The following is a 27,470-nucleotide window of genomic DNA, read 5'->3' as shown; positions in this document are numbered from 1 at the left end:
TGCCAAAACCTCCACTCATAGTAGCTGAGCAGATCGTGTAAAGGAATGCTAAGTGTTGGATGCAAATATGCCCTAAGAGAATAAAATCAAAGCAGGGGGAGCGATTTCAGCACAGAGACTGGGAGCACCATGGCCTGATGCCTAAATCTGAATCTTGTGATCTTGGGGAAATTCCCTAGCCCCTTTGTTCCACAGTATGCTCATCTGTGAAGTGAGGATTAATAATAGAGTTTCCTGGATCCCTGGGTGGCGCAGCGGTTTGGCGCCTGCCTTTGGCCCAGGGCGCGATCCTGGAGACCCGGGATCGAATCCCACGTCGGGCTCCCGGTGCATGGAGCCTGCTTCTCCCTCTGCCTCTCTCTCTCTCTCTCTGTGACTATCATAAATAAAGAAAAAAAATTAAAAAAAATTGTAAAAATAATAGAGTTTCCTGGAGTGCCTGGGTAGGTCAGTGTTTAAGCATCCCACTCATGATTTCAGCTCAGGTCTTGATCTCAGGGTGGTGAGGTTGGAGCTCGGCGTCGGGCTTGAGATGCTCTCTCCCTTCCCTTTGCCCCTCTCCCCCTGTCCCACGTGTGCAAGCCCTCTCTCTCAAATAAAGGAATAAAATCTTAAAAAAAAAAAAAAGAATGTTTTCCTATAATGTAGTGATCAAATGCGTTACTTCATGTCAAGCAGTGTCTTCATTATAAAAAGATAGCTCAGGGCACGTGCAAAAAAATATATTACCCTGAAAGCAAAATCAAAACAGATTTAAATCAGAGAAATGAAATGAATAATAAATAAAATAAAATAAAATAAAATAAATAAAATAAAATAAAATAAAATAAATAAAATAAATAAATAAAGTAAAATAAAATCCTCCTTTAGACCTTTACTCCCATCAAATGCTAGTGTGTAGGTGTTTGTGGTTGGGTGTGGGATGGAAGTTAGGAAGTAGGCTCAAAAACCAAACAGGCACAAAAACCTGCAACAGAAAACAAGTATAAAATTGTTTGATACCACCTGCTGGTTACTGCTAGAAATGGCAGAAAAAAAAAACATTCTGATAATACAAGTGCTAGATTATTTTTTTTTTCTTGACACAGATAGAGTATGAATGCACTATGAAAGGTTACAATTTTAAAGCTGCAATTTTAACTTATAACTGCACTGCAACTAAATACTAAGGATGTTGAAGCTTCATGTTATAGACAGAAATGAGAACTCGGATGATGTATCTTATCATAAAACCTAATTAATTCAAACTCCACTAATTTAAAATTTGTGAGAATTTGGAAACTATCAATTATAATCTGGAAGAAAGTGTCTGAAAAGGTACTTTTAGTGTGCACAACAGTGTGAAGGATTATGATGTTTTTTTACTTACCTGAATGCATCCTGGATTTATAACTTTACAACTCATATCCCTCCACTCAATCCCTTTCTTCCTGATGCCTATTCTCAGCAAAAGGCCTGGATGATCTAAAGGAAGCCATTTTCATATTAGAGGTTGAAGTTGCAAGGTCATGAGTATTTTCTCTGTTTGGGTAATTTGCCATTCTAGGAAATATACATACTGTTTACTTAGGATCTTTTCCTTCTTACTCATCCCTCTTTTTTAACTCAGCTAATTCCTATTTCTTCCCCTAAATAAATTATTGAGTGCCTACTAAATGTCAAGTATTTTCACGGCCCCTGGGAAGACACTAATGAACAAAGTGGCAAAGATCCCTGCACATGGGAGCTCACATCCTGCTAATGCCTTAGTACACAGGCAGTTTGCTCATTCTGCAGGATTTCACCTTGACAGGCACCAGTGACCTCATTTTACGCACACCCCCAGCAGATTGCGTCTTTCTTGGATTTTTCTGTTGGTTTACATGAAGGTATCCTCCCCCCAACCCTGTAAATATATGGAGGAGAGCCTTGTTGGTCTTCTCTCCCACAGGTAAAAGGATGCTCAGCAGAGAGTAGGTGGTCATTAATTCGTTTTTAAATGAATTAATAAATATCTACCAAACTACTCGAATGATTGGCAATCGATAAGCATTAATTTGTTAGGAAATCCATAAGAAACATATTCCCTCTTTTCTAACTCCAAGTATGCTTTTCATCCTCCTTTTGCGCTGCACATGGTAGAGCTGTGAATGGCATGTGAGCAAAACCATATGCATGTTTTGAAAGAGCACAAAGTAACCTGCCATCACAACTGGACAAGGTTTCTGATGAACTGTTGACTGGGGGGATCTACCCAGACTGGGAATTTGAGTTAGACTTCTCTAAGGAAATAAGTGGAAAAGTTAGAGTTGAACCTTCTCCCAAGGCTGGGAAGACCATGCTAGACTGGGGAAAGAACAGGCCCAGGAAACCGGCGAAATGAGGAAACATGGCATTTGAGAGGAAAGGAAAGAAGCCTGGAAGGTGGGAAAACAGCAGATTGGAGTTTCGGAGAAGATGAGGCCGAGGGAAAGGCAGGAGCCAGATAATCCAAAACCTGCTGAATCAGCTCAGGTAACAGGACTTCATGAGCAATAGGAAACCATGATTGAGCTCATGTTAAGCAGGGTGGAGACACGATCACTCCCTGCCTAACGATATTACTTTGGCTGTGGCTCCTCTACAGTTTTTTTTTTTTTTTAACTTTAGGTTTTCCACATTTCTCTTTACCTTTGTTTTGCTGCGGCTTGCCTGTGGTATGAATGAGGTGTTCTGTTCAGTTGTTTTGTTTTGCTTCTGTATTTATCCTTCTTGATGTTCTCTGAGCTTTCTGGATCTATAGTTTGCTCATTAACATTTGGAAAGTTCTTGGTCATTATCACCTTCAAAATGTCTTCTGCTCTCTTCTCCCGTTCTTCACCTTCTCATATTCCAGTTGGCATCATTCCTGGATGTTCTCTTCTCTTCTGCTGTTGTGCATTCAACTATTTTATTCTTACTGCTTGAGTTTCAGTTTGGGAAGTTTCTACTGCTCCGTATATGAGATCACTGATCCATTCTTCAACCATATTGAGTTTACTGATAAAAGGCATTCTTCATTTCTGTTACTGTGTTTTCTAGTTCTCTCTTTTGTTAAGATTCTATTTATTTATTCATGAGAAACACAGAGAGAGGCAGAAACACAGGCAGAGGGAGAAGCAGGCTCCCTGCAGGGAGCCTGATGCAGGACTCGAGTCTGGGACCCTGGCGTCATGCCCTGATCCAAAGGCAAAAGGCAGACGCTCAACTGCTGAGCCACCCAGAGGGTTCCTGTGTTTTCTATTTCTATCACCCTTTTTGATTCTTAGAGTTTCCAGTTCTTTACTTACATTACTGATTTTGTCTTGCATGTCGTTTACTTTTTCCATTAGGGATAGTAACAGATTAACCATAGTTATTTTTAACTGTTTGTCTCATAATCCTAACACCTATGTCATATCGAAGTCTGATTCTGTTGTCTGCTTTTCCTCTCAACCGTGTCTTGTTTTTTATTTCTCCTTCTGGCATGTCTTCTAGTTCTTTTCACCTCCCCCATCAGTTTTACTGAGATACAATTGATCCGCATCACTGGTAATTCCTTGTTGAAAGTTGACCGTGTTGAGTCGGGTCACAGGAACTGAGATAAACAGACCCTGGTGAAGGATTTCTGTTAATGTGGCTGCTGGGGTGCTGTATTTCATGCTCCCTCCATCCTCCCCGGGATCCAGGTTGCTTTCGTGTTCTTGCTGTGGGTGCCCCTCTTGACTTTGGACTTCCCAAAGTACTCTTCCTCCCAGGGAGTCTGTGTCTTCAGCTCCTTCTGCTGAAAGCTACTGCTATCCTACTCCTGGAGCTTCGCTGGTGTGGTGGGAAGGTTCTATAATCTCCCTATTAAATCTCAGGCTTCCGGTGGGCCTGTGCCTCAGGCTGTAATCCTCGCAGGTGTCTCTCCTCTGACACAGTTCTGTTCCCCACTCTTCTCATTCCCTTGCTGGTTGTGGCATGCCCCATTGATTTCCTTGAAGCTCTGATCTCTGTTGACAATGTTTTATTAGTTCGTGCTCCTCAGGTGAGGCAGTAAGGCCAGAGGCACTGAAGTGGGAGGAATGGCCTCTAAGCATTGGGGATGAGGCTCTCACCAGTCCCTTCCTCTGGGCATGGCTTTGCTGTGGATAAGGACTGAGTGTACTTCAAAATGATTTTTTTGCTTGCTGCTTCTTCTCTCACTGTAGTAGACAGGAACGCATATTGCTCAGCTCTTTACCTTTAGAACCTGGTGGGATTCCTGAAGGCAATGCCCATGAACATGCAAGGCTCCATCATAAGATTCTGGCCTTAGGAGCTTCTCATTGTCACACTCGTCCAGACACTGTCTCCAGACATTCATCAGAATGAGCATTTAAGTGACTCTACCAGTGCAGGATGCTTTAAACAGCATCTCTCGCAGGTAAAAAAAAAAAAAAAAAAAAAAAAATCTTAGTTGCATCTCTCTGAATGTGTCTGTCTGCCTCTTCACAATTTGGGATGGCAGTTTGCCTGTCACCTTGATTCTCTTAAAAATGCAATGAAAGTCTTTAATTTTCAGTTTGTTCAGCTTTTTCTTGTTGCAAGGATGAGAGTGACAACTTGCAAGCTCTTCATGTGTCAGTGCTGAAACCTGAAGCCCAGTGCCTTAATTTAATACAAGATTTTTTTATAACAAGATTTTTTATTAGTCAAATGTCTATTTTTTTTCTACTTCTGAATTTCTGGTTGTGTTCTGGGTGGTTGAGCTTGACAGACAATCAGAAAAACTGGAGAATATTTCAAAATCAATATAATATAGGCAACCTCCTGGGGCTGATGTCAGCAGATGACTGATGGTCTACAAGGCAAATTCACAATCTCTGAATTTGGCCAGCATAATTAAATTTGAAACATAGGTGCTCTGATAGTCCACCGCGTTCCTGCTAGCTGACTTTTAGAAGAGGAACTTAGGAAGCATATACAAACAAACCAAAATGAATTATAATTTGAGCATATTGCTATAATACTGTGGTGGTATCTGCATCATTTTAAAATAACTCATGAAAAATAGAAAAATTCAAGAAATCAACCCAAAGTTTTTAATCCCAAGTACCTGATTTATTTAACCAAGTTACTTAGTATTCTTCACCCTCATCCCACACACACCAATTGGCTTGACAGTATCTTTGGCAAAACTACTACTTAACAAAGTTTGGCCAAATTAGTTAGTACTTTCACCATAAGCATACTCAAAATTATATTTTAAGATTGAAAGGAAGAAGAAAGTTCATATGGTAATAGTACTGACCCTAGTGTAACATGTATATACACTGTTAAATTAGTAATAGGTTAAAGATCTTCATGAATATAGACTAACATTTATTTACTATCATTATGAACATGAAGTACATACGTGAGAAAATGTATATACATTAGGGACTCTGGAGAATCAGTACTGAAGCCTCAAGCTATAAGGATCAGTTAAGATTCCAAATCTAAGTTGAGGACCCTTTCCATGTTATCAGAGAGCACCCTGAAGATATAATATCTTCACTTGTCCGCCTTCCCATCTCCTCCAACAGACTGTAGCCTCTGTGAGAATTGGGATCGTATCTTTCTTACTCACTTTGTATCTGAAAGGTCTAGCACAGCGTCTGGCACATAATTTTGAAATGAATGAATGAATACAACTTATGAAGCAAATATACCTAGTTGTGTGGATATAGACACGGAAATGAATGTGTATATTTGTGTGTATGTGGAGCTAAATACACAAGTACATGGTAATAGTCAGATACCAGTGATTTTTTCCAGAATTCAGTAACTAGGGAGATGGATGCCTTGCACTATTTAATATTGGAGCAATGGGGGGGATCCCTGGGTGGCTCAGTGGTTTGGCGCCTGCCTTTGGCCCAGGGCACGATCCTGGAGTCCCATGTCGGGCTCCCTGCATGGAGCCTGCTTCTCCCTCTGCCTGTGTCTCTGCCTCTCTCTCTATGTCTATCATAAATAAATAAATAAATCTTTAAAAAATAATAATAATATTGGAGCAATGTATGATCATTGCAACACAGTTTGTATGTAGACATTTATGTGCTCAATAACTCTGTTCGAAATACTATATATATATGCATATATACATAATAGTGTGCATACAGTATGTAGAATATATGTAGGGTGGCTACATAAATATATATATATATGCATCACATGACATATATATGTAATATGTATATCAATATATATGTAACATTACAGTTAAGTCTTGGAAAAGGTATTAAGCTAAACACCAGCTAAAGACTACTCTCTGGAGTGAGCAAGCAGGAAAGCAGACAAAATGCAACGAAAGCCCTCACCTCCCGACTTTCATTTAACAATTTTCATATAAGACATCCAAGGGCATCGATGGCCTTGGCACCAAAGGTCTAGGTTTCCTCTTTCTTACATCTCTGCCGTTTTTAAGGTGCTGCTCATATTCTGAAGGTTCGGGAGAGCTTGCCAACACTTGACCCGCAGTCCAGCAAGCAGAAGGGGAAAGGAGGAGAGCCGTACCCTTTCACTGAGCTGAAGGCCACAAACGGAAAATTAGACATCTGACTTTTACTCCTATGTCTTTGAGGATGAGTCATACGACTCCACGGAGCAGTAAGAGAGGCAGAGAACGGTAGTCTTGATTTTGTGTACACCACTAGAATACAAATTTCTAGTATGCTGTAGCTAATTAAAAGACGATCATGTCTGACAGACGTAGGCATGTGGGTCTTCAGAAATTTTCCTATGAAAATTTTAAGAAAGGGATGTTTTGTATGGACCCTCTAACATGCCAAGCTCCATAATAAAACTAACCCAAACATGCCGACGTTGGCCTCCTGCTAGCCAGGTCAGCGTGCTTGCCCCCAGTGCAGCTTCCAGGGGGTCCCCAAGCCCCACTTGCAGACAGCCTGGTTCCATCTACGTAGAGATTCCACAGCTGCAAGTATCCCACGCACACGGCATCTTTTAACTACTCTTCCTGCATTCTTTTTGTAGGCTGTCCCTTCAGCACTGGTCACTGAATTGTTGATATTCCACAAAGCAATATACTGCTCTTCCACTCTTCTTATGTTACTGCTCTCTCTTGACAGCGTCATTTATTCTCATTTCCTAATCCTCTCCCAACTCATGAGCTCTAGACCCAAATATCTGACCATCTCCTGAATATCTCCACGTGGAGTCAGTAAAAATTTATTGAACCTTCCATACGACATTTGTTTCATTAAAAATGTAGAACCAGTCTACTTGGTTAGGCATGTTACATAAAAAAATAAAAATAAAAAAATTAAAAAAAAACATGTTAGGCTTGTCACTTTGTTAGACATGAGTATATTAAAAAAACATAGATTAAATGCTCAAGGAGAATATAGCCTACTAGACGATGCCGATGATCGGTAGGCATGTTATACAGACAGTATAACAAGTGATGGAGAAGGGATGGGGGTGCTCTAAGACAACCTAAGGATACTTATCGAGATATTGGAGTAAGAGAGGGCTTCCTGGAAGAAGTGATACATAAAAGTAGATGGGAAGATATATTTAATGACGAAAAAAACATGCTCCTAAGTCTGATGTAGGTCAACATAGGAAGAGGTGGGCTCACGGTGGCTGGGGAGGCCTCATGAAGACCTTGTAATCATGGTAAAAAGTTCAGACCGTGGCTACAAAATAGAGCCACAGGAAGGTTTCATGTTACGTAAGGAAATCGAGTTTTAGGAAGGTCACTTTTGCTGCACTGTGTAGAATGGAATGGAGGAAGGTAAGACTAGGGAAACTGGCACCAGCGAAAACTTCTTCACTAATCTGACAGAGATAGTCCCACAGATGCCTCAAATTTTTAAACATTCACAAGTGAACCAAAACCTATTATGTCTTCCATAACTCTCTACTGCAGGGAACAACATGACATTTATCTAGTCACTCAGTTAGGAATCTAGGCATGTTCTGCAATGACTATATTTCTCACCCCTTCAGATGCACTGTGTCCTGCATGCTCGCCCTCCCTTGGATTGCTCAAATCTGTAACTCCCTCTCCACCAATACTCTTGTCCTATTTTATGCTTTTGTTATTTCTCACCCAGACAAGGCCAATCACCTCTTAACAATCGCTCTGTATCCCTCAGACCATTTCAATGCATTTATCCAATAGTCCCCATAGTCCTCTACCCCAAGCCCAGGTATGTCAAATTCAACCCCTTGCTCAAACACCTTTCAAGCAGTTTCCATGGCTTTAGCAGGAGAGGTAGGGCTAGGGCTGTACATGAACTGGCCTCTCTATCTATCTAATCATCCTTACAAAGAAATGAATCCCATGCTTACGATATACTGGTCAATAATTGGTTGTTCTCCATATGCTTCATGTTGCTTTTGATAATTATGTCCCTCTGCTTAGAATATGCCCTTCCCACGATGCTAATTTGCAAGGCTTGACTTGATTCTCCTTCCCTTTGGGCTTCTCTGAAGGGTTCCTCCTCAAATATAGTTGTTTCTTCTTTTTGCTCTTACCTTATTTTAATAGATTTCTCTCTTGGCACCCATAATCCTTCACTTCGCTTACTTATTTACACGTCTGTCTCACTCCTCCACACTCTGAGTGGCTTGTGGGCATGTGGCTCATTGTGTCTTTTTAAAATTGCTGCCGCCGAACTCAAGACTCTGGCAACAGTGAATTCTCATTATCTGTGGGTTCGCTGATTGAAAAAACTAATTTTAAAGACTGAACAGTAACAGCGGTGAACCTTATACATAGTTCTACAGGAAGGAATATACAAGTTAAGAGTCTAGTCAGCTTTAAAATAAAACAGAGTTTTAATCAGAACATTGTGATATAAATGTGATGTAAAGACAGTGCAAGTCTTTGGCACATAAGCCTTATATTCTTCTATTACTCCAGATTGGGTAATAAAATGTGCCACTGGGAAGCGCCTACGAGACGTATTACTGTCATCCTCATCTGCAGTTGAGGAGACAGGCCGCATGAGTTGAGCACCTTGCTGAAGATCATGCTGCTATCAAGTAGGACGTGGGATGCCAACCCAGCAGTCTGTCTTAAAAGTCCACACTACTAAGTCACACGCCTAATCTATAAATAGTCCGTTGTATGTCCATAGCGTGTATTTTTCAATATCATGAATCTAATCCTTCCATCCCTGAAGCCCTTAAGCTCTTAATAATTGTTATTTATTTATTTATTTATTTATTTATTTATTTATTTATAAGATTTCACCTACCTACTCATGAGACACACAGAGAGAACAGAGACACAGGCAGAGGGAGAAGCAGGCCCGATGTGGGACTTGATCCCAGGACCCTGGGGTCACGACCTGAGCCAAAGGCAGACGCTCAACCACTGAGCCACCTAGGCATTCCCAGATCTTAATAAATTTTAAGTTTATATCATGCGTTAAAGTATTTAGGTTACTTGAGATGAGGCTCTACCCAGACAAATGTGCACTGAAATCAGGCGAGGGTTTGGATTCCACTCCTGCCACAGCAGCTAGGTGACTCTGCTCAGCTTCAGCAACCCCCCCATCTGCAAAATGGAAATGATATATTTTTTTTACAGATGTTGGGAGGATGGTCCAAACATATATGCCCAGCACACAGAATTGCTCAACAAATATTAAATTCTTCCTTTCCCCTCTCTATCTCTCAGCGTCAGTGACTTTATCTCTAAAATGGGAATTATAATATAAATTTTATATGCTGGAACATTAAATGATATAAACAAATGTCCCATTTAGAACCTGTCAAACAAAGAGCGCTACAGCTTCCCTGTTACTGCTGAGTTCAACAGGCCCCAGAGTGTGGAGCAAGAGGCTAAGATCCAAACCAAGGATGCAAGAGTCCCATCTAGTGGTGGTTTACGTAAAATCAAAAGACACTGGGATTATGCTACTTAAAGGGATGCCTAGAAAGCCTTGGGCTATTTTACTTCAGTTCATTCATTTCCTACCTTGAGAAATAGCTTGACACGGTTTACAAAAGAAGAGAAAGGAAAGCTTTGAACTGGATTCCCCTCCATCCTTCTATTGTTCCAAGAAAGCCCTAAGTGTTTTCTGGGTGGGTTCACATCTATTTCTGGTCTTGTTAAACCCATCATCTTCATGACTGAACTACCCAGTTCCTAGATTTCTAAAATAGGACAGGACTGATGTCCTTGATTAGGCACAATTTGATCGCCTTTTGCTATCAAATGGATTCAGGGGCATCATTATGGCTTAAGACCAGTCTCTTACAAGAACTACCCATCAGTCATCATCTATTACATTTGAGAGGTGATTTCTAAGAAGCCTAGTATGGTTCACATCTAAGCTCAAATAGTGTCAGGAATGAGATGGAAGTTCTGGATTAAAGTAAGGCTGGATCTAAAAATTGTTGAATGCAGCCTGCCAGGAATATCATTCTGGGATCCCTGTAACTCTACTCCATTACCCATGAAACTCCAGTCTGGTGTCACTGCTACATATCACAGTAAGGATTATGGACCGTGTGTCTGTATTCTCCTCAAATTCTATGTTGAAATCTGATCTCCAGTGTGACAGAGGTAGAGCCTTTAGGAAGCGATTTGGTCATAAAGGTGGAGCCCTCATGAATGGGATTAGTGCCCTTTTAAGAAGAGGCCAGAGACCTAGCTCTCTTTCAGCCATGGGAGGACACAATGAGAGGCTGACAGCCCACAAGTGAGAACCCCTCCATGTTGGCATCCTGGTCTCAGACTTCCAGCCTCCAAAACTGTGTGAAATAAATTCCTATTGTCTACAGGCCACCCGGTCTATGTACTTCGTCGAAGCAGCTTGAACTAAGACAGTAATATTCCGATTTTATGAATTTAAAAGAAAATAATATATGCAGTAGGATGACAATAAGACAAGAAAAGAACGGGAGACTACATAAAACACTAGCCTGTGTAAACCCTCCATTGTTATCAAGCCATTTTACTATTTTAGTCTTGTAATTGCATTGCCATAAAAATGCAGGGTGACTGTTCAAATGTTAATAGTTTTGGTGATTTCTTATAGCTTCCTGAGGTGATTTAACTGGGGATATATTACATTATTTTTGATGAATAATGCAGTATTAAAATTTTTTATCACAAAAAAAGTCATCCAAATGGAAATCATTTCCTTCAAAGCCTAGGATACATGAAAATAGATAATAACTTGAATTTTCTTGAGAGTTTAAAAACTAAGGATAAATATGCACTCAAAATTTTGCTATAGTGAAACTAAATATTTAATGACCTCAACCTGTATGAACAGTAAAATGATCAGAGTAGAAAAGCCATTGTTTTTCCATTCTGTTATTTCAAAGCTTAAGGAAAGAAAAATATAGTCATAAAAAATTAAAACAACAAAAAAACAAAACCCACTTTTGAAACACCTGGATTCTCCCTCATATACACTCTAAGGTTATCAAACTCTCACAGATGAGTTCCAAGACAATGTAAATTATAGAGAAATGCTTTTTTAAAGACGCAGTCGAAAGCAATAATCAAATTTCTTCACCTAAGATTAAACAGGAGTTTCTAATGACTAAGGTGATGCTATTTTGAGAAGCTATACTTTTAAAGACCTGGATTCACCACGTTAATTTTGCTTAAAAATGCAGAATATGGGGCAGCCCCGGTGGCTCAGCGTTTTAGCGCCACCTTCAGCCCAGGGCGTGATCCTGGAGACCTGGGATCGAATCCCACGGAGGGCTCCCTGCATGGAGTCTGCTTCTCCCTCTGCCTATGCCTGTGCCTCTCTGTGTGTGTGTGTGTGTGTGTCTCTCATGAATAAATAAATAAAATCTTTAAAAAAATACAGAATATGTCACCTGGAAGAAAAGAACTTGGAAAGTCATTCGGTGTATTAACTGCTGTACCATATCGGATGGGATCAACTTCAGGGCAAGTAATAGGGCCAGGGACTCAGAACACCTCAATAAGCAGCTGCTGATCCTAATAGTTAAGTAGCAAATTCACATGTGAAGACTCACCTCAAATTCTGACCTATGTTTTTAGTAAGCCTGACTCTCAAACAGAAATTACCTATGTGAGAAGCAATCGCCCAGCATTATTTCTGATTTCAGGCTCTAAAAGAAAAAGGGAAAAGAAGGAAAAAGTGGTTTGACAACCTAACAAGGCAGTAGAAAATGGGAAAGCATTGAAATCAGAGAGCTGGAAGGTCAAACTCTTTCTTTGTTTCTGACCTGCTGTCTGATAACGAAAGGGTTGCTTATATACCTCCAGGTTCATACCTTCAATGTTCTTGTCTGGAAAAGGGGGACAATTAATTTTCTTAACTGGAGTTTTGTTGCGTTTTGTTTTCAAAATTAAATAATGAGTCAATGTGAAGTGTCTATGAGAGTATACGACCAACAGACGGGGCTCAATAATGTGATTATATAGAACTTTTTTTTCCTCATTATTACGAGATTTCAGGGTAGAAAATAGGATTTGATAGGCTGCTCTAGTGACTTGAAGAGTTATAACTGCATTGAAGTGATATCTGCACATCCTGGACCAAGTCTAAAAATTAAAAAAAAAAAAAAACAGACAAAACACTAGCACACACTTTCAGTTCTTTCCCGTTCAGTTCTTTCCCGGTGCCCTTGCTCATAGCTCATTCTCCTCAATCCTCATCAATCAAGCTTAACCGGGCCACCTCTATTCCAAAAACAACTTCTAAATCTGCCTCTAGAGCAGAACTAGCAAGGCTCTCTAATTTTCCTGGCCATGGTCTCTTAGTGTATTTTGACTCATCACTGGCCTAATCGGCAGTGGCCAACGGAGGGCGGCCCCCGGGTCAGCAGGTGCTGCGCACACACACACACACACACACACACACACACACACACGCCCCCTTGGATTCAGAGAACAACCTACAATATTCCAGGTTCTCAGGAAATACTCAGACTTGCTGTTTGTTGAGTATATGAAGCATACAGGAAAGGTATGTTTTCTATGTTTCTATGTTTTCTTTAAGACTTGAGAACCCCTGGGCACGTGCTGTTTCATGGATCCTCTGTGCCCCTTGATGAGGTAGCCAGCACATGTTCAGAAAGGCTACACACTCCCTCAGTCTAGAAGTGCAGACAGGGCCTGAGAGACACTCTCTTTGTTCCTGGTGCCATATAAATATTTATTTTTTTTCAAACATGCAATAAGCACTCAATAGTGTTAGCTGCTTTATTACTGAAGAAAAATAGTCTGTGTTCAGATCTAATCTACTTCAGGTCACGATTCTCTTTATTAAATGACAACCATCTCATTATCAGGGAATTTTCTGCCTGACGGATGACTGTTCCCTCAACATTTCAGTGGAATGTCCTTCTTATGTACCAATTTTACAACCACCTTCAGTATGTGTCTGTGTGTCACATGCCAGGTACACAGAGCCCATTCTGGGCAGGGCTTTCTGGAACCACAAAAAGAAGCATGTCTTCCACTCACCAATTCCACTGCCAACAAGATGTTTCTGATACTAAAGGACTTGCTGGACATGCTGGTGAAAGGAAAGGAATGCTGAATGTTGAGAGAATCGGACAGTGATGAAGGACACAGGATAAAAGGGAAGGTCAGAATGCGAGAAGGGAGGAAGAAAACGAGAGACCGTATTGATAAGGGCGTGACGTAAGCAGATATAGTGATGACTCGAAATGACAATCTTAATAATTAGATATTTAACATCCGGTTTCATAATGTGTACTGTATGTTTAATAAAGAATTTCAACCTTGCCCCTGAGAGAGGTCTGGACTTGGCCCCCAGCTTCTGGGAGGGAATCTCTAGGCTTGATAGACCTGAGAGGGGGGACTTAGTGGGCCTGGGGCTTTGGGCCAGCCAACCAGTAACAACTGGCTCTAGGTGCTTCTGTGTGTTTGTTTCCACCAGGCCGCACAAGCTTATCCTCCTAGGCAGCTGGAACTGTACTTCAGCCACAGGACTAGTCAATCATGCCCATGTGACAAAGCCCCAGCAAGGACTCCAGACACCATGGTGCAAGTGAGCCTTGCTGGTGAAACACGCTCTGTACCCACTGTCCCACATCAATGCCAGGAAAGCGACGCTGTCCACGGCTCTGTGTGAAAAGGATGACAGGACAGCTGCATCTGGACACCGCCCAGGCCCCATGCTTCTTCCCCTGGCTGACTTGAGTCTGGATCTTTTCCATGTAATAAGCCACAACTGTGAGAGTAACAGCTTTCAGTACGTTCTGTACGTTCTAGTGAATTCTCAAAACCAAGGGTAGTTTGGGGAACCCGATCATCTTGCAATTAGTATCAGAATGGCTGCAGCCCCCTGCACTGAGCTCCTTCTAAACACAGTTGGCTAGCCAACTGCAATGGGTAATTTCCATTTACTTTTTCTTTCCACGGGTCATTCAGACTTCTTTGGGAAATCCTCCTCTGACTTCCAAATTTAAAGATTCGGGGAACCATCTTTTAGTTCGTTTGGTTGTGCTTTTGCCAATCTACCTCTGTCGAACTCAGAAATGTATGTGCTCATCTGCCCACCTATTTATCGATCATCTACCTAAAATCATTTTGCACTTGCTTTTTGTTTCAACTTATTTTCTATCGCTTTAAAAAGAGGCAAAAATAACAGCACTCCTGAAATTTAAATTCTAGAGGGGGAGACAAATTCTGTAAAAAATATATATATTTTTTCTATAACATATTAAAAGATGATACGTGTGATGGAGAAAAAAATAGAGTAGGCTGGGGCAACAGAAACAGCATTGGGAAGCAGTTGGTAATTTTAAGTTAGACCGTTAGGTAGTCTTCTCTGAGAAAATGAGAGTTTAGAAAAGCCCTAAGGAAATGGAAGGAATGAGCCACACAGGTATCTGGGGTGGGGGTTGGGGGGTGGGGGTAGGGGGATGAGGGGGGAAGAGGTCCAAGCAGAGAGAAGAGATAAAACCCCTAAGTGAATGATTGTCCTGCTCATAAGGGAGAGGCCAGTGCGCATATTAGGGGAAGGGGAAGAGACGGGAAGGTAGCAGAAGTAGAGCTTGGAGGTGGAGGGAGTTCATGCTGCATTAGGACTTCCTGACCTCATTTTCACTCTGAGTACACTGGGGAGCCAGTGGGTTCAGAGAACAGGGTTGACATGATCTGACTTACATTTTGAAGAATATCCCTCTGGCCACCATGTTGGGAACCAAGTCCCACAAGGGTGGAAGCAAGAAACAGTAAAAAGCCTACTGCAGTGTTACAGACTGAATGTTTACAACCCTCCCAAATTCATGTTGAAGCCTTAATGCTTAGTGTGGCTGTATTTGGAGATGGAGTCTCTAAGGGAAGTAATTAAAATTAATTGAGGTTGTAAGGATGGGGTCCTGATTCAACAGGGCCGAATAGGGTCAGTGTCCTTATAATAAGACACACCAGAGAGCTCTCTCCCTCCCTTCTCTCCCTTCCCTCAACCCCATGTACACACACCAGAGAAGTCCAAGGGAGGACATGAGAAGGTAGCCAAAATACAAAATAACACAAAAATACTAGTACACTTTTCTTATAGGAAAGCTTATTCATATATTCATACATAAACATAGTCCTTTATTCATAACTTCTCCGTAAATTCGAAAAATGGTCTGGATTCAAATGTGGACATAGTAATTGGCAAATTCGTTACAATTATCTCTCATTTATATAAAGTGCCAATGGACATTAATCAACTGAAAGGACCAGGGCCGCAATTTCACAAAATAGGGGAATGTATCTGTTTACAGAAAGACAAAACGAGGCTGGGATACTGGAAATGAAGAGTCTACTCACAGGGGCCTGGACAGCACAAAACCCAGATGTAAGGGTAAAAGTCTCCCAGGTGCTTCCTTACACTATCGACAACAGAGGTTCAGTTACCTCATCACGAAGGGGGTTTTGTTCCGTTTTCATTCAGGGACTTACCCCAAACATCTAGAACAGTGCTCATAAATGGATGCTCGACAAGTATTTTATTGATGTGCAAAGAATGCACTGGGCATGAACACTCAGAGGAAGTCGAAGGAGGCTTTTATCATTGCAAGATACACAGGCAGTCCCTTCGAAAAAAATCAAGCTGGCTTCTACAGCCACAAAAACTGAACAGATAAAACCCAATATAATGGAACCAAGTCTCTAATACCAAGGGATGTGCATTGTGATTTCATCTCCTCTGCCTACTGTCTTGTTGTCTCTGCTTTCTTATTCTGTTCACAGCATGAAGCCAGATCTCAAAGGTTGAACAATTTGACATCTTTCTCTTAACTGTAGTAGTTTTTCACGTGGGTGGGTTATCCGTCAAAGAAAGCAGTACAGGCCTGCGGAGGGCAGATGATTGAACGATCTCTCCCTAGCTTGTAAACCACGAATTCAGAGAGAGAAATTTAAAGACGGTAGAGACCTGGCCTCGGTAACTGTTATGTATCAATCAGATGATGGTTCAAAGATGGGGAGATCCTCTGGAGTAGGACGGCTGGGCAGCTTTCAAGCCCCATTCCAGGCAAGACGTAAGATTTTCGTTTATCTTTAATTTTTGACATTCACATGGAATTGCATTTATTACAAACTTTACAGAGAATAACTTGTGGAGATAATACTCAAAATGCTCTTATCACCTACCAGTTTCAAGTGATGTGAAAATCTGACTTTTGGGTCCTCACCCCTGTAAATTCATATAAAATTTATGCCTTCAAATAGAGCCCGGAATTTTAACTTTACACGTTACTTTTATAACCAATCTTTAAAAACTCGTGTACATTTGTTATAGTCCAACGTAGCAGCCCTGACACTAACACGTTCTATTCATTCAAAGTCAAATATTGATTCACCTCTTCATCTCTGTTTAAGTAGACTGCTATTGGCCTCTTTAAACATATGCATCTATGTGATTTATGCTATGAAATCTCAGTCTTTATTTGCCTCGGTATTTTCTTCACAACCTTTATCAAACAAATACTTCATTATTTTATCGTATCTGACTTGTTACATATTTAAATAAAAATTTAGATCTTTCTGGAAGATCCATTCAACATCAAATATGTAATTTTTTCCTAAAATTTCTTTTCTGTATTATTTGTGCTCTGAAAATCATGCAACCTTCTCGTTTAAACCATCTGAATGGAAATTTTCTCTTATTTTTGGCCTCATCGTTTTTTGCTGCTGCTGTTGTTTTTGGTTCAAAAATTTGCAATTTTGGAAATAGGTACCTGAAAAGATACCTATGAGTCTAATCTTGGGAAGTCCAAATGCTCATTCCTTGCCTTTTTTTTTTTTTTCAACTTGTGAGTTTTTGAAATTATTTTATTGAGTTGAAATACATAAGTACACAATTAACCATTTTAAAGTGCACAATTCAGTGGCATTCATGCATCCACGAGGCTCTGCCAACGCCACCTCTCTCTAGTTTCAAAGTTTCATCACCCTAGAAGAATATCCTGTTATTAAGTAGTAACTCCCCATTTTTCCTGCCTCCATCTACTGGCAACCACGGCACTGTTGTCCATCTCTATGGATTTGCCTGTACTGGATAATTCTTATGAAAGGAATCATACACTGTGACCTTTTGTGTCCACTTCTTTTCACTCAATATCATGTTTTTGAAGTTCACCCACATTGTAGCATCCTAATAGTACTTAATCACTTTTATGGGTGAATAATATCCTATTGTGAGTATAAAGCACATTTTGATTATTTTGATTATCCATTCATCCACGAGAGGAAATCTGGGTTGTTTCTACTTTTTGCTATTAGAAATAATGCTGATATAAATATCTTTGTACAAGTTTCCATGTGAACATATGTTTTCACTAATCTTGAGTATATACCTCAAGGTGGAATTGGTGGGTCATATGGGAATTCTATGTTTAACTTTTCAAGGAAGTGCCAAAGAGTTGTCCACAGAGGCTGCATCATTTTACATTCCCTGCCAGCAATATAAAAGCATTTCTATTTCTTCACATCCTCACCAACGCTTATTTCTTGTCTTTTGTTTTGTTTTATTATTACCGTGGCCATCCCGGTGTATGTGGAATGTATTTTATTGTTCTTTTAAAAATCCAAGAATGTTTCATATCACATTACATGCTTGTTTGCCAGCTGTATACTATCTTTGGGGGAAAAATGTCTATTAAAGTTCTTTCCCATTTTTTAAATCTAGCTTTTGGTTTTTTTATCTTTGAAGTTTAAGAATTCTTTATTCAGTCAGGATATTAAATCCTTATCAGAGATACGGATACGATTTGCAAATATTTTCTCCCATATGTAAGTTGTCTTTTCACAGTTTTGATAATGTTCCTTGAGGCATAAAAGTTTTGAATTTTAATGAAATCCAATTTATTTATTTTTTTCTTTGTTACTCATGCAAATCTAAGACTCCATTGGTGTCAAATCTAAGACTCCATTGTTAGATCTAAGATAGTAAAGATTTGCCATATGTTTTCTTCTAATAGCTTTACAGTTTCAGATTTTATATTATTAAAGTTTTGTATCCATTTGCTTTCACTGCTGTATCTGGAGTGAGGTAGAAGTCCAACTTCATTCCTTTGCATATGGTGGTCATCTAGCTGCTGGTAAGGGCTGAAAATCCCATAGAATGGTCTTAACAATCACCATTGTTGAAAATCAATTCACCATGAACATCTGAGTTTGTTTCTACCTTGCTTTTATTCTACTGACCTATACATCTACCCTTATGACACTACCACACTGTTTTGATTCATGCAGCTTTGTGCTGAGTTTTGAAACTGGGAAGTCTGAAGTCACCAGCTTTGTTTTTCTTTATCAATATTCTTTTGGCTATTTGAAGCCTCTTGCAATTCCCAATGAATCTGAGGACTGGATTTTTCTATTTCTGCAAAAAAAGGCCACTGGACTTTCGATAGGTATTGAACTGAATCTACAGATCGCTTCAGGGATTATTCCCATTTTAACAGTATTGTTTTCTAATCCATGAACATGGGATATCTTTCCCATTTAATTTGTTTTTTAATTAGGTATTTAATCAGGTATTCTTTAATATCTCTCAGCAAAGTTTGACAGTTTTCCATGGATGGACAAGTCTTTTACCTACTTGGTTAGATTTATTCCTAGGCATTTTATTCTTTTGGATGCCACTGTAAATAGAATTATTTTCTTAATTTCCTTTTGAATTATTCATTGCTAGTGTTGAAAATCAAACTGATCTTTGTGCAATGATAAAAAGAGTAGCTAATGTTATGTAGCACATATTAAATGTCAGGCATTGTTCTAAAAGTTTTACATATTTATACCTTCAGAATACCAAAATGGGTTGCTATAGCCTATAAGATAAAGGTACACTGCATTAGCATGGCTTACAAGGCTCTTCTCATCTAGGCTTCAGACTATAATTCTGTCTAATGTATCTGCAATGACAGTGAAACAGCTCACTGTCACTGAGCACACTATGTGCTTTCATCCCTTGATGTTACTGCACAATCGGAACCTTTTAAGCTAGGATTTTTGCTTCGTCTCATCTGTCTGAGAAACTCCCACTCATCCTTCAAGCCTCAGCCCAATAACTAGAACTGAGGGCACTCATTTAAAATAAAGCATATCAGGGGGGAGTTAGATAGGGGGTTGGGTGAAATACGTGAAGGGAATTAAGAGTACACTTATCATGACCATGACGAACACTGAGTAATGATGTATACAGAATTGTTAAATCACTATATTATACACCTGAAATTAATATAATGCTGTTATGTTAATCATACTGGAATTAAGGTAAAAAACTTAACTAAAAAGAAAGAGACTGGGCACCTGGGGGGCTCAGTGGTTGAGCATCTGCCTTTGGCTCAGGGTGTGACCTTGGGGTCCTGGGATTGAGTCCTGCATCAGGCTCCCTGCATGGAGCCTGCTTCTCCCTCTGCCTGTGTCCCTGGCGTCTCTGTGTGTCTCTGATGAATAAATAAATAAAATCTTTAAAAAAAATAAAAAGAGATTTAGCTCAAACATTAAAGATTTAAGCTACTTAAAAAGTTCTCGATACCTTGTAACAGCTTGTATGTACCTCTTTTACAATGCACTAATCTGTGTTGCTATTATCTTTCTGCCTTTTCTGTTGCCCTCCACTATACTGAATTGCTTGAAAGTAAGGACTGTATTTTATATGTATCTGAGCCCTAGAGCCTGGTGCAATATCCAACTGAGTGGATTCTCAATAAAACTTTCCTAAATGAATGAGGTGGCCACATACAAAAAGGCAGTCAACTTTGCACAAAATGTTTCAGCCTAGTTCATTCATCCAAAAAGCAGTCATTCTCCTGCATGGTTTATTTTTTTTTTGAATATTTTATTTATCTATTCGAGAGAGAGAGAGAGAAATTGAGAGAGTGAGTGAGAGAGAGCATGAATGAGGGAAGGTGCAGAGGGAGAAGCAGACCCCTGCCCCCTGCATGGTTTAAATCAAGAGAATTAGCTTTTTTATCAAACACACTAGTGGTGGTCAGTGAGGGATCTTTTCCCCCTCTTCCCGTTCTCCCTCTAACCGGAAATACAAAGATCATCTTTGTCCCTCTAAAAGCAAAACAAAGCAAAAATAAACATAGAAGGCCTAGAAATATAGCACTGTTATGCTCCAAATCAAAGCCTCTAAGAATATTCTTCTTATCCTGACATGAAGGCAAGTAACGAAAAGCAAAATGAAAAGAAGAGTGAAACAGAAAGAAGACCAAATGTATTTTGAGAAAATCTGAGTGGTGTCTACATGTCTTATTAACAGTGTGACCCTGACTCCATATTTTGCCTCCCTGAAGCTCAGCTTCCTCATGTACAAGGTGGAGACAGTCTGCCCTGCTCCACACACCACACATCATTGGTGTGAGTTATCAAGAGAGAGAATGCTTGAAAGTATGCTACAAAACATAATGCGCTGCACAAGGACGTGTGTAGCTATTCACTCACCGAACACAGTTCTTGCAGGCACAGATTCTCTGTTAAGCCAGAATGACACTTGGGAGAGAATGACAGTCATGATGCAAGGCAGATATGTCTGAATCACAAAATACCCAATTTTTCTTTTCAAGTGGAAATGAGCTGTCATTACGGTATATTCACCTAGAAGAAAAAATTTAAGAAGCTTAAGGAACTGTAATACTCAATAGTTTGAACATTTTGGAAATAGAACAGAGTTGAGAAAGAACAGTCCCTGATTAAAAAAAAAAGAATTTATCACATATACGACATGAAAAATATAAACCTTTAAGTGCCTCTTTAACACAGCAAGACTATTTAAAAGAGACTTTTAATATTACCGAGAAACTTGCACTACATGTCCAAGGTACGACATCTGTTTTTCTCTCCAGGTCATGCTCCCTGACCGAGGAGATACAGGATTCACAAAGGCTCTCTGGCCATAAATTATCTTACTTGCTCAGGTCTCACATCCCCACTGGAACCAACTTTAAGCCTCTGCTTTGATTGTTCTAACTCTCTGGCTTTTTAAAGCGTCAGTGTCTGGCTGCATCTCTAAGACGGATCCAGTCTTTGGGGCGAAATTTTCCACTGTTGACCCTGTCACCAATTCTGAATCTCTCAGTGTTGTATGTCTACTCTCATCCGCTGCTGTCATTTCCATCTAATCCTGAGAACTACCCTCCTTTCTGCTCTCTGGGGTTATATCTGCTGGAGGTAAAGTCATCAGTTCAACACGGCTGCTTTTTCTTAGATGAGTGTGGCCCTTAGAAAGGGCATCAGCTTTCCCACACAGGCCAGTAGTAATGATCCATAAATCAAGAATTGAATAGTCACAAGTTATCCAGAATAGAAGGAAAAGATTTCAAAAACTAGGAAAATTGTGATATTGGTTGAAGGTAAAATTGGCTTGTCTAAAAAGACATGCACTTTTTGAATTTTTATTTTAGACCAGCATTTCTCAAACTTTATGCACATCTCCTTGGAATCTTGTTAAAATGCAGATCTGGATTTCATAAAGGGTCAGGTCTGAGATTGTAAATATCTAAAAAGCTCCTACAATCAATGCTACTAGTTCTTGGGCTCCAAGGCCAAAACTTTTTAAGTAAACTAATATATTTCAGTGACTCTGACCCATCAATTTTCTTAGAAACTATTTTTTTTAGAGTCATTTTACTAACCTGTACTGGATTTAATTGTTTCCTTCCCAATTGATTGGCCCAGCAGATCATACTGATTTAACCTAGAGCCATCAGGAGCAACTTGTACTGAATCAGATGCATTGTAAGTCCAAATATAAGTGACCTCTGAGGTTGTATATGCATCTGTAGGAAATTAGAAAAAAAAATTAAGCACTTAGTAAGAACTACCAATAAAGTGCAACATCAAAGGTTATATATTACATAGAATCACTATTATAAAAATTGATATATACAGATCATATTTTGTAAAGTAAAAAAAAAATCTTTGAAATTTACAATTTTCAATATTTACAGTGTGAAGCAGACCAAGAGAGAAAATCATGATCATAGAGTATTTTCATTGTAACCACTTTGAGAAATGAACAGCAAATTCCTCTTCAGAGTCTGCAAAAACCACTGCACCCTGCGATGGTTAAAATATCCTCCATAGTCCCAAAGTCATAGATGAAGACATTGGAGTAACCTTACCTTGGATCCAGGTTATAAATGGCTAAAGCCCATTTAAATGGTTTACTTGGGAATAGCAATCACTCATGAAGTATTTATAATTCAAAATGATACCACTCTCTGGACATAAAAGTAACATTATCATATGAGAATACTGACAAAATGCATTGTATTTATTTTAAGTACCATCTTTGTATTTAGTTCTGTAGGTTTTTCTTCAAAGCCTTCACCTAGTAACATGTAAAAATAGTGCTATAGTTTCATCAAGATATAAATAGTCCTTAAAACATGTTCATTTTAAAATTAATGCACACAGGCCTCGCTGGACTATACTTTCACAGCACCCCAGCTATGGATTGGCAGGAGACAACACTCAAACAGATATAATCTTCTGATTTGTTTGGTCAAAGATGAACAACTTAGCAGAATTTAGATGATTCTAGCACTGGAGGGCAGGAAGCATATCTTGTCTTAGCCATTCTCTGGCCCTGGCACCTCCTTCATGCCCGTGTGTCCCGGTGGGAGACAGCTGACCTCTCCATGCAGAAGTCTCTCCACAGTTGAATTAACAGAAAATTCTTGCTATACTACTGACTTTTTGAAGAACTTCTATGAACTTTTGCTCATGGGAACGTTTGTAAGTACTAGGTACTCTTGGTTCTTGAGCAAATTCACCATCACAGCTACGTTCTCAATTGAAAGAGAGAAAGGACTAGCTGTTTCCAGCAAGATCTCTGTCCTTAGATCTCTGGGACTCTGGAAAAGTTCATTTACCTGCCATCTACAAGTTTTCCAGGTTGATAACATTGTTCTGGGATGGCCCTGCTCTTTACCTTGAGCCAAGGCCTACGATCCCAGACCAATTCACATTTAAGCATCAGTTACAATAAAGTGAATGTTTATGAGTTTGTGTCTTACTTGTTGCGTGGTCTTTTAATGACCTACTGCAATGTTGTCAGGGTTCTGCATGTTGCTATTCAATGTTGTAACAGTGAAATACTGTTTTCATCATACACATATTCACCTATATCCATAATTGAATTATATTCTGTAGAACAATTTTTGAAATAGGACTCTAAAAACAAAATTATGAGTATGTGCATATCCTTATATGTGTGTACATACATTTTTTAATAGCAGATATATTCCTATATTTGCATATGGATGAATTCTAGTTACTCCAAGGTCTAAATCTGTATTAATTCCAATTAGTTGATCATTGATGATTCTGCTGCTAGGATTAAATAAGCAACATTAGTAATGTGGATAACTAGCAATCCATCTGCAGATCATTAAGTGGCTTGTTTTTTTCTCCCTATAAATGCACATCAGTAGTTGTGAATATTAATAAATTATGAACCTTTTAAGTATAATGATTCCACTTCTGAATTTTGATGTTTATTTTTAAACATAAATAAGAGAAAATGGAATCCCACAAATGCAGTGACATTTCCAAGAAACTAGTGAGATACTGAGGAGCAGGGATTTGTTCATGTCTACACTCCTTGCACCTAGTACAGAGCCTGTCACCCAGAAAAAGTTCTCAGTTCATTCCTGCTAGATTAATCAATAAATCCATACTATTTTAATTATGTTATTTACTTTTAATTGTTATTTACTTTCATGGAAATCTGCATAATAGCCCAAGAATATCTTAAAGAAGATGACTGATACTCCCAGTGTCTCCTATGAAAAAGCAATTATAGCATTTCATTAGTTAGACAGGAATATGTTTTTTAGATTTTGAGTCTGGTGAGAGAAGACAGAGCAGAAAGTCATGTAATGCAGCTTAGAGGCACTCCCAGTCCACCAACACACATATAAGCCAGGAGACCACTGCAGTATTTTTCAGTAAAGTATAAAAGCAGAGAAAGATAGTTTGTTGTACAAATCTCACTATAAATTCCATCCCTAAGTTAGATTTTCATTAAATAATTCCATTTAATTCTGTTACATAATCCATTTTCAAATCCTAATCTGCACTGAAGATCAAATGCATACTGACTGATTCTTAATATTTGCCAACCAGAAAAAAAAATCCCCAAATCATTTCTAATTATTAATTTTATCCCCAAAGATGATTTATAATTTTTTTTGACTAATGCACAGAATACAGCCAGACTCCCATTTAGGAACTTTTAAGTCATGTTAAACAGCAAGAGGCTATATAAAGATGTGAGGCAACAGAAATAAAGCAAAATAAACATGAATTCAAAATTATAAACATACAAAAAGATGCTCCTTTAAGAACAAAGATAAATTTCCAGAAATTCTATCATTATAGGGAGCGTTTAAGCAAGAGAGAAATAAATGACTAGAAGAAAAAGCCATGGCTGCTTCTGTCAAAATTTGTTGTGCTAACATTATAAGGTTTGGATTAGCTTGTTAATTAATCTATTACACCATGCTTAATGCACACCCCTCCTTTTTTTTTTTTTTTTTTTTTGAAAGAGAAAGAGAAAGAATGGGTGTGAACGGGGAGGTGGGGCAGAGGGGGAGAGAGGGATTCTCAGGCGGGCTCCATGCTCTGAGTGCAGAGCCTGAGGCAGGGCTCAATCTCAGGACCCTGAGAACATGACCTGAGCCAAATCAAGAATCAGGTATTTAACCTTCTGTGCCACTCAGGTGCCCCCTAAAGTCCATTTTTTTAAACACTTAGGTATCAACCACCTACTCTTGGCAAGGATAAGTAAAAGAATATACAAATCAAATTGTCAATGTGTCAGAAAATAAACATGAAGAAAATGAAACAAAAAGCAATTACTAAGAGAATTCCTAACAATAAACTCTGTGTGTTGTCTATATTGCTTCTAGATACAGAAAGTCATGCATGGGGATCCCTGGGTGGTGCAGCGGTTTGGCGTCTGCCTTTGGCCCAGGGCGCGATCCTGGAGACCCGGGATCGAATCCCACATCGGGCTCCCGGTGCGTGGAGCCTGCTTCTCCCTCTGCCTATGTCTCTGCCTCTCTCTCTCTCTCTCTCTGTGTGTGACTATCATAAATAAATAAAATAAAAAAAGAAAGTCATGCATGCATTTCACTACTTTGTGGCTACATGACAAGGGATTTTAAAATTTTATTTAAACTATTTTCAGGCATATTTATTTAATATTCAGAATTGAGACATCACATCATTTATATTTGGTGCCTTAATGGCAATAACTTGTCCACTGAAAAATTCCTTTCCTTCTTATACCAATACTGCATTTCGAATAAATCCTTTCTTTTGGTTAGCAAGGCTTTTCAATTTTCTCTTTAATGCCATTTATGTAATGCAAATGAGTTTTTCTCTGCTGCATCTGCTGTAGTTTTTTTCCGCATCATGTTTACGTTGTATAACATGATTGACTATCTTAAATAATTTTGGAAAAAATGCCAGTATTGAAGTGATGGTTTCCATGACAATAAAAGAAGGCTTTGTAGTTAAACAAAGAAGAGATTCGCAAAGAAAATTGAGAGCTGACACCTTTTGTAAGAATGAACAGAACAAACAAGACTGAACTTCTCATTCCATGAAACTATGGTCATCAAAATAATTAGAGGAGTTTGCATTCATCTTAGCCATCATTCTCTCCTCTTTTCTTTCACTTGATAGTCTGTGGGGTGAAGGCATCTATTCAATCATACATATTTTTAACCAGGTAAGGGAACTGCATTTTTGTTCAAGCGAACGAAAAGTCAAAAGGTGCCCTGCATGGATAAAGATGGGGATACCAGAAAGAGCAAGGTTTCTGAAAAGGTCAGGTGATGGGACATGCTAACACAAGAGAGAAGCTGCTTTAGAGCTGTGTCTGTGGATTTATCGTGAACTTGCCCTAAATGTGGGCCTAGGGAGATGATTTGACCTTCCCTCTTTTCAATTATTCCAGGAGAATGAATGTTTCTGCTTGACATACAAGATATAACCTCAGTGACCTAGAGAATGGCCAAATGCACAGAGCCTTTTCTAAAATATTTTATGTAAGCACAAGGTGCCTAAACATAGCAATCCAGTTACATCATCTCCTTCAAGTTTATTTTAGGAAATTTTTAAAAATCCTTTCCATTAGTTGGAAAATAGGAAGATAATAATAGCACAGATCCGGCTTCTGTGCCTGCCACTTGCAACAGGCTGATTACTATTTTAATAAACAATAGAATCTATCCTTTACAGTTCATTCTTAGTTACAAAAAAAAAATGTATTTTGCATTTTTAAGGGGCTAGTGCTTGGAAAAGAAGGTAAATGACATGGTCTTGACCTTCATTAGGAGCTCTTGGACTACCTTTATCCATGTGTAGAAACACACGATGTTCTTTACTAGCAGTAAAGCAAGCAAGATTTTAAACTCTGTGATTAAAATACAATGATATTTGAGAGTACAACTGGGCTAGCCAATTAGTTCCTTGAGTAAAACCAGCAAGTCTTTTACTTCTATGCCTTTTGGGGCAAATATTAAGCATTCCACAGTATGAGAAGCAACTGTACAGGGAAGCAATGCTGCTGCCTGCCCTTGATTTGACAGACCCAAAATATGTATCTTCATCCCCATACTTACAGCTGCCAAATTTCAGAGGACATGAATGAGCATCCATAGGAAAATCCTCCAAATGCATTGGACATTCAGCTTGAACCGTAAGCCTAAAAGCAAAAATTTCACTCTTTGTTTAAGTAAATTGACAAGTCAAGACTCCTTGCTGTTCTCAACAGCATTCAGGATTAGGTACGATCTTCATTATAGCATTGTATTAGGCTAATGCACATTTAAATGTTCTCTTTCAGGTTTAGGTGATCCTTCGGAAGACATTAGCATATGCAAAATACGAACTCAAGTAGCAATATTTATTTACACATATACTTAACCATTTGGAACTCTGTGGTTTGTTAAGTAGTAAAGAAGTTATATACGCATTTTTGAAGGGCTATTTCACATTTACATTCACTATTAACATTTGAAATCCTAGAGAA

At 39.1% G+C, this 27,470-nt stretch overlaps 1 protein-coding gene across 4 annotated transcripts in view; it reads right to left on the bottom strand.

Annotated features, from left to right (window-relative positions):
* GABRA2 (gamma-aminobutyric acid type A receptor subunit alpha2) overlaps positions 1–27,470 on the bottom strand; it is a 120,728-nt gene that overhangs the window by 21,758 nt on the left and 71,500 nt on the right. For all 4 annotated transcript variants that reach the window (XM_055340794.1, XM_055340785.1, XM_055340810.1 and 1 more), the window contains 3 exons: positions 27,061–27,143; positions 22,057–22,200; positions 20,867–21,019 (listed from right to left, as the gene is read on the bottom strand). In XM_055340794.1, coding sequence (XP_055196769.1) covers positions 20,867–21,019; positions 22,057–22,200; positions 27,061–27,143 — 380 coding nt within the window. The remainder of the gene's footprint in view (positions 1–20,866; positions 21,020–22,056; positions 22,201–27,060; positions 27,144–27,470) is intronic.

Source organism: Nyctereutes procyonoides, unplaced genomic scaffold (assembly GCF_905146905.1).
Source record: "Nyctereutes procyonoides isolate TBG_1078 unplaced genomic scaffold, NYPRO_anot_genome, whole genome shotgun sequence".
In the NCBI taxonomy this organism is placed as follows: Eukaryota; Metazoa; Chordata; class Mammalia; order Carnivora; family Canidae; genus Nyctereutes; species Nyctereutes procyonoides.
Note: the sequence above shows the minus strand (reverse complement) of the source record. Positions and strands in the feature narration are given on the sequence as shown.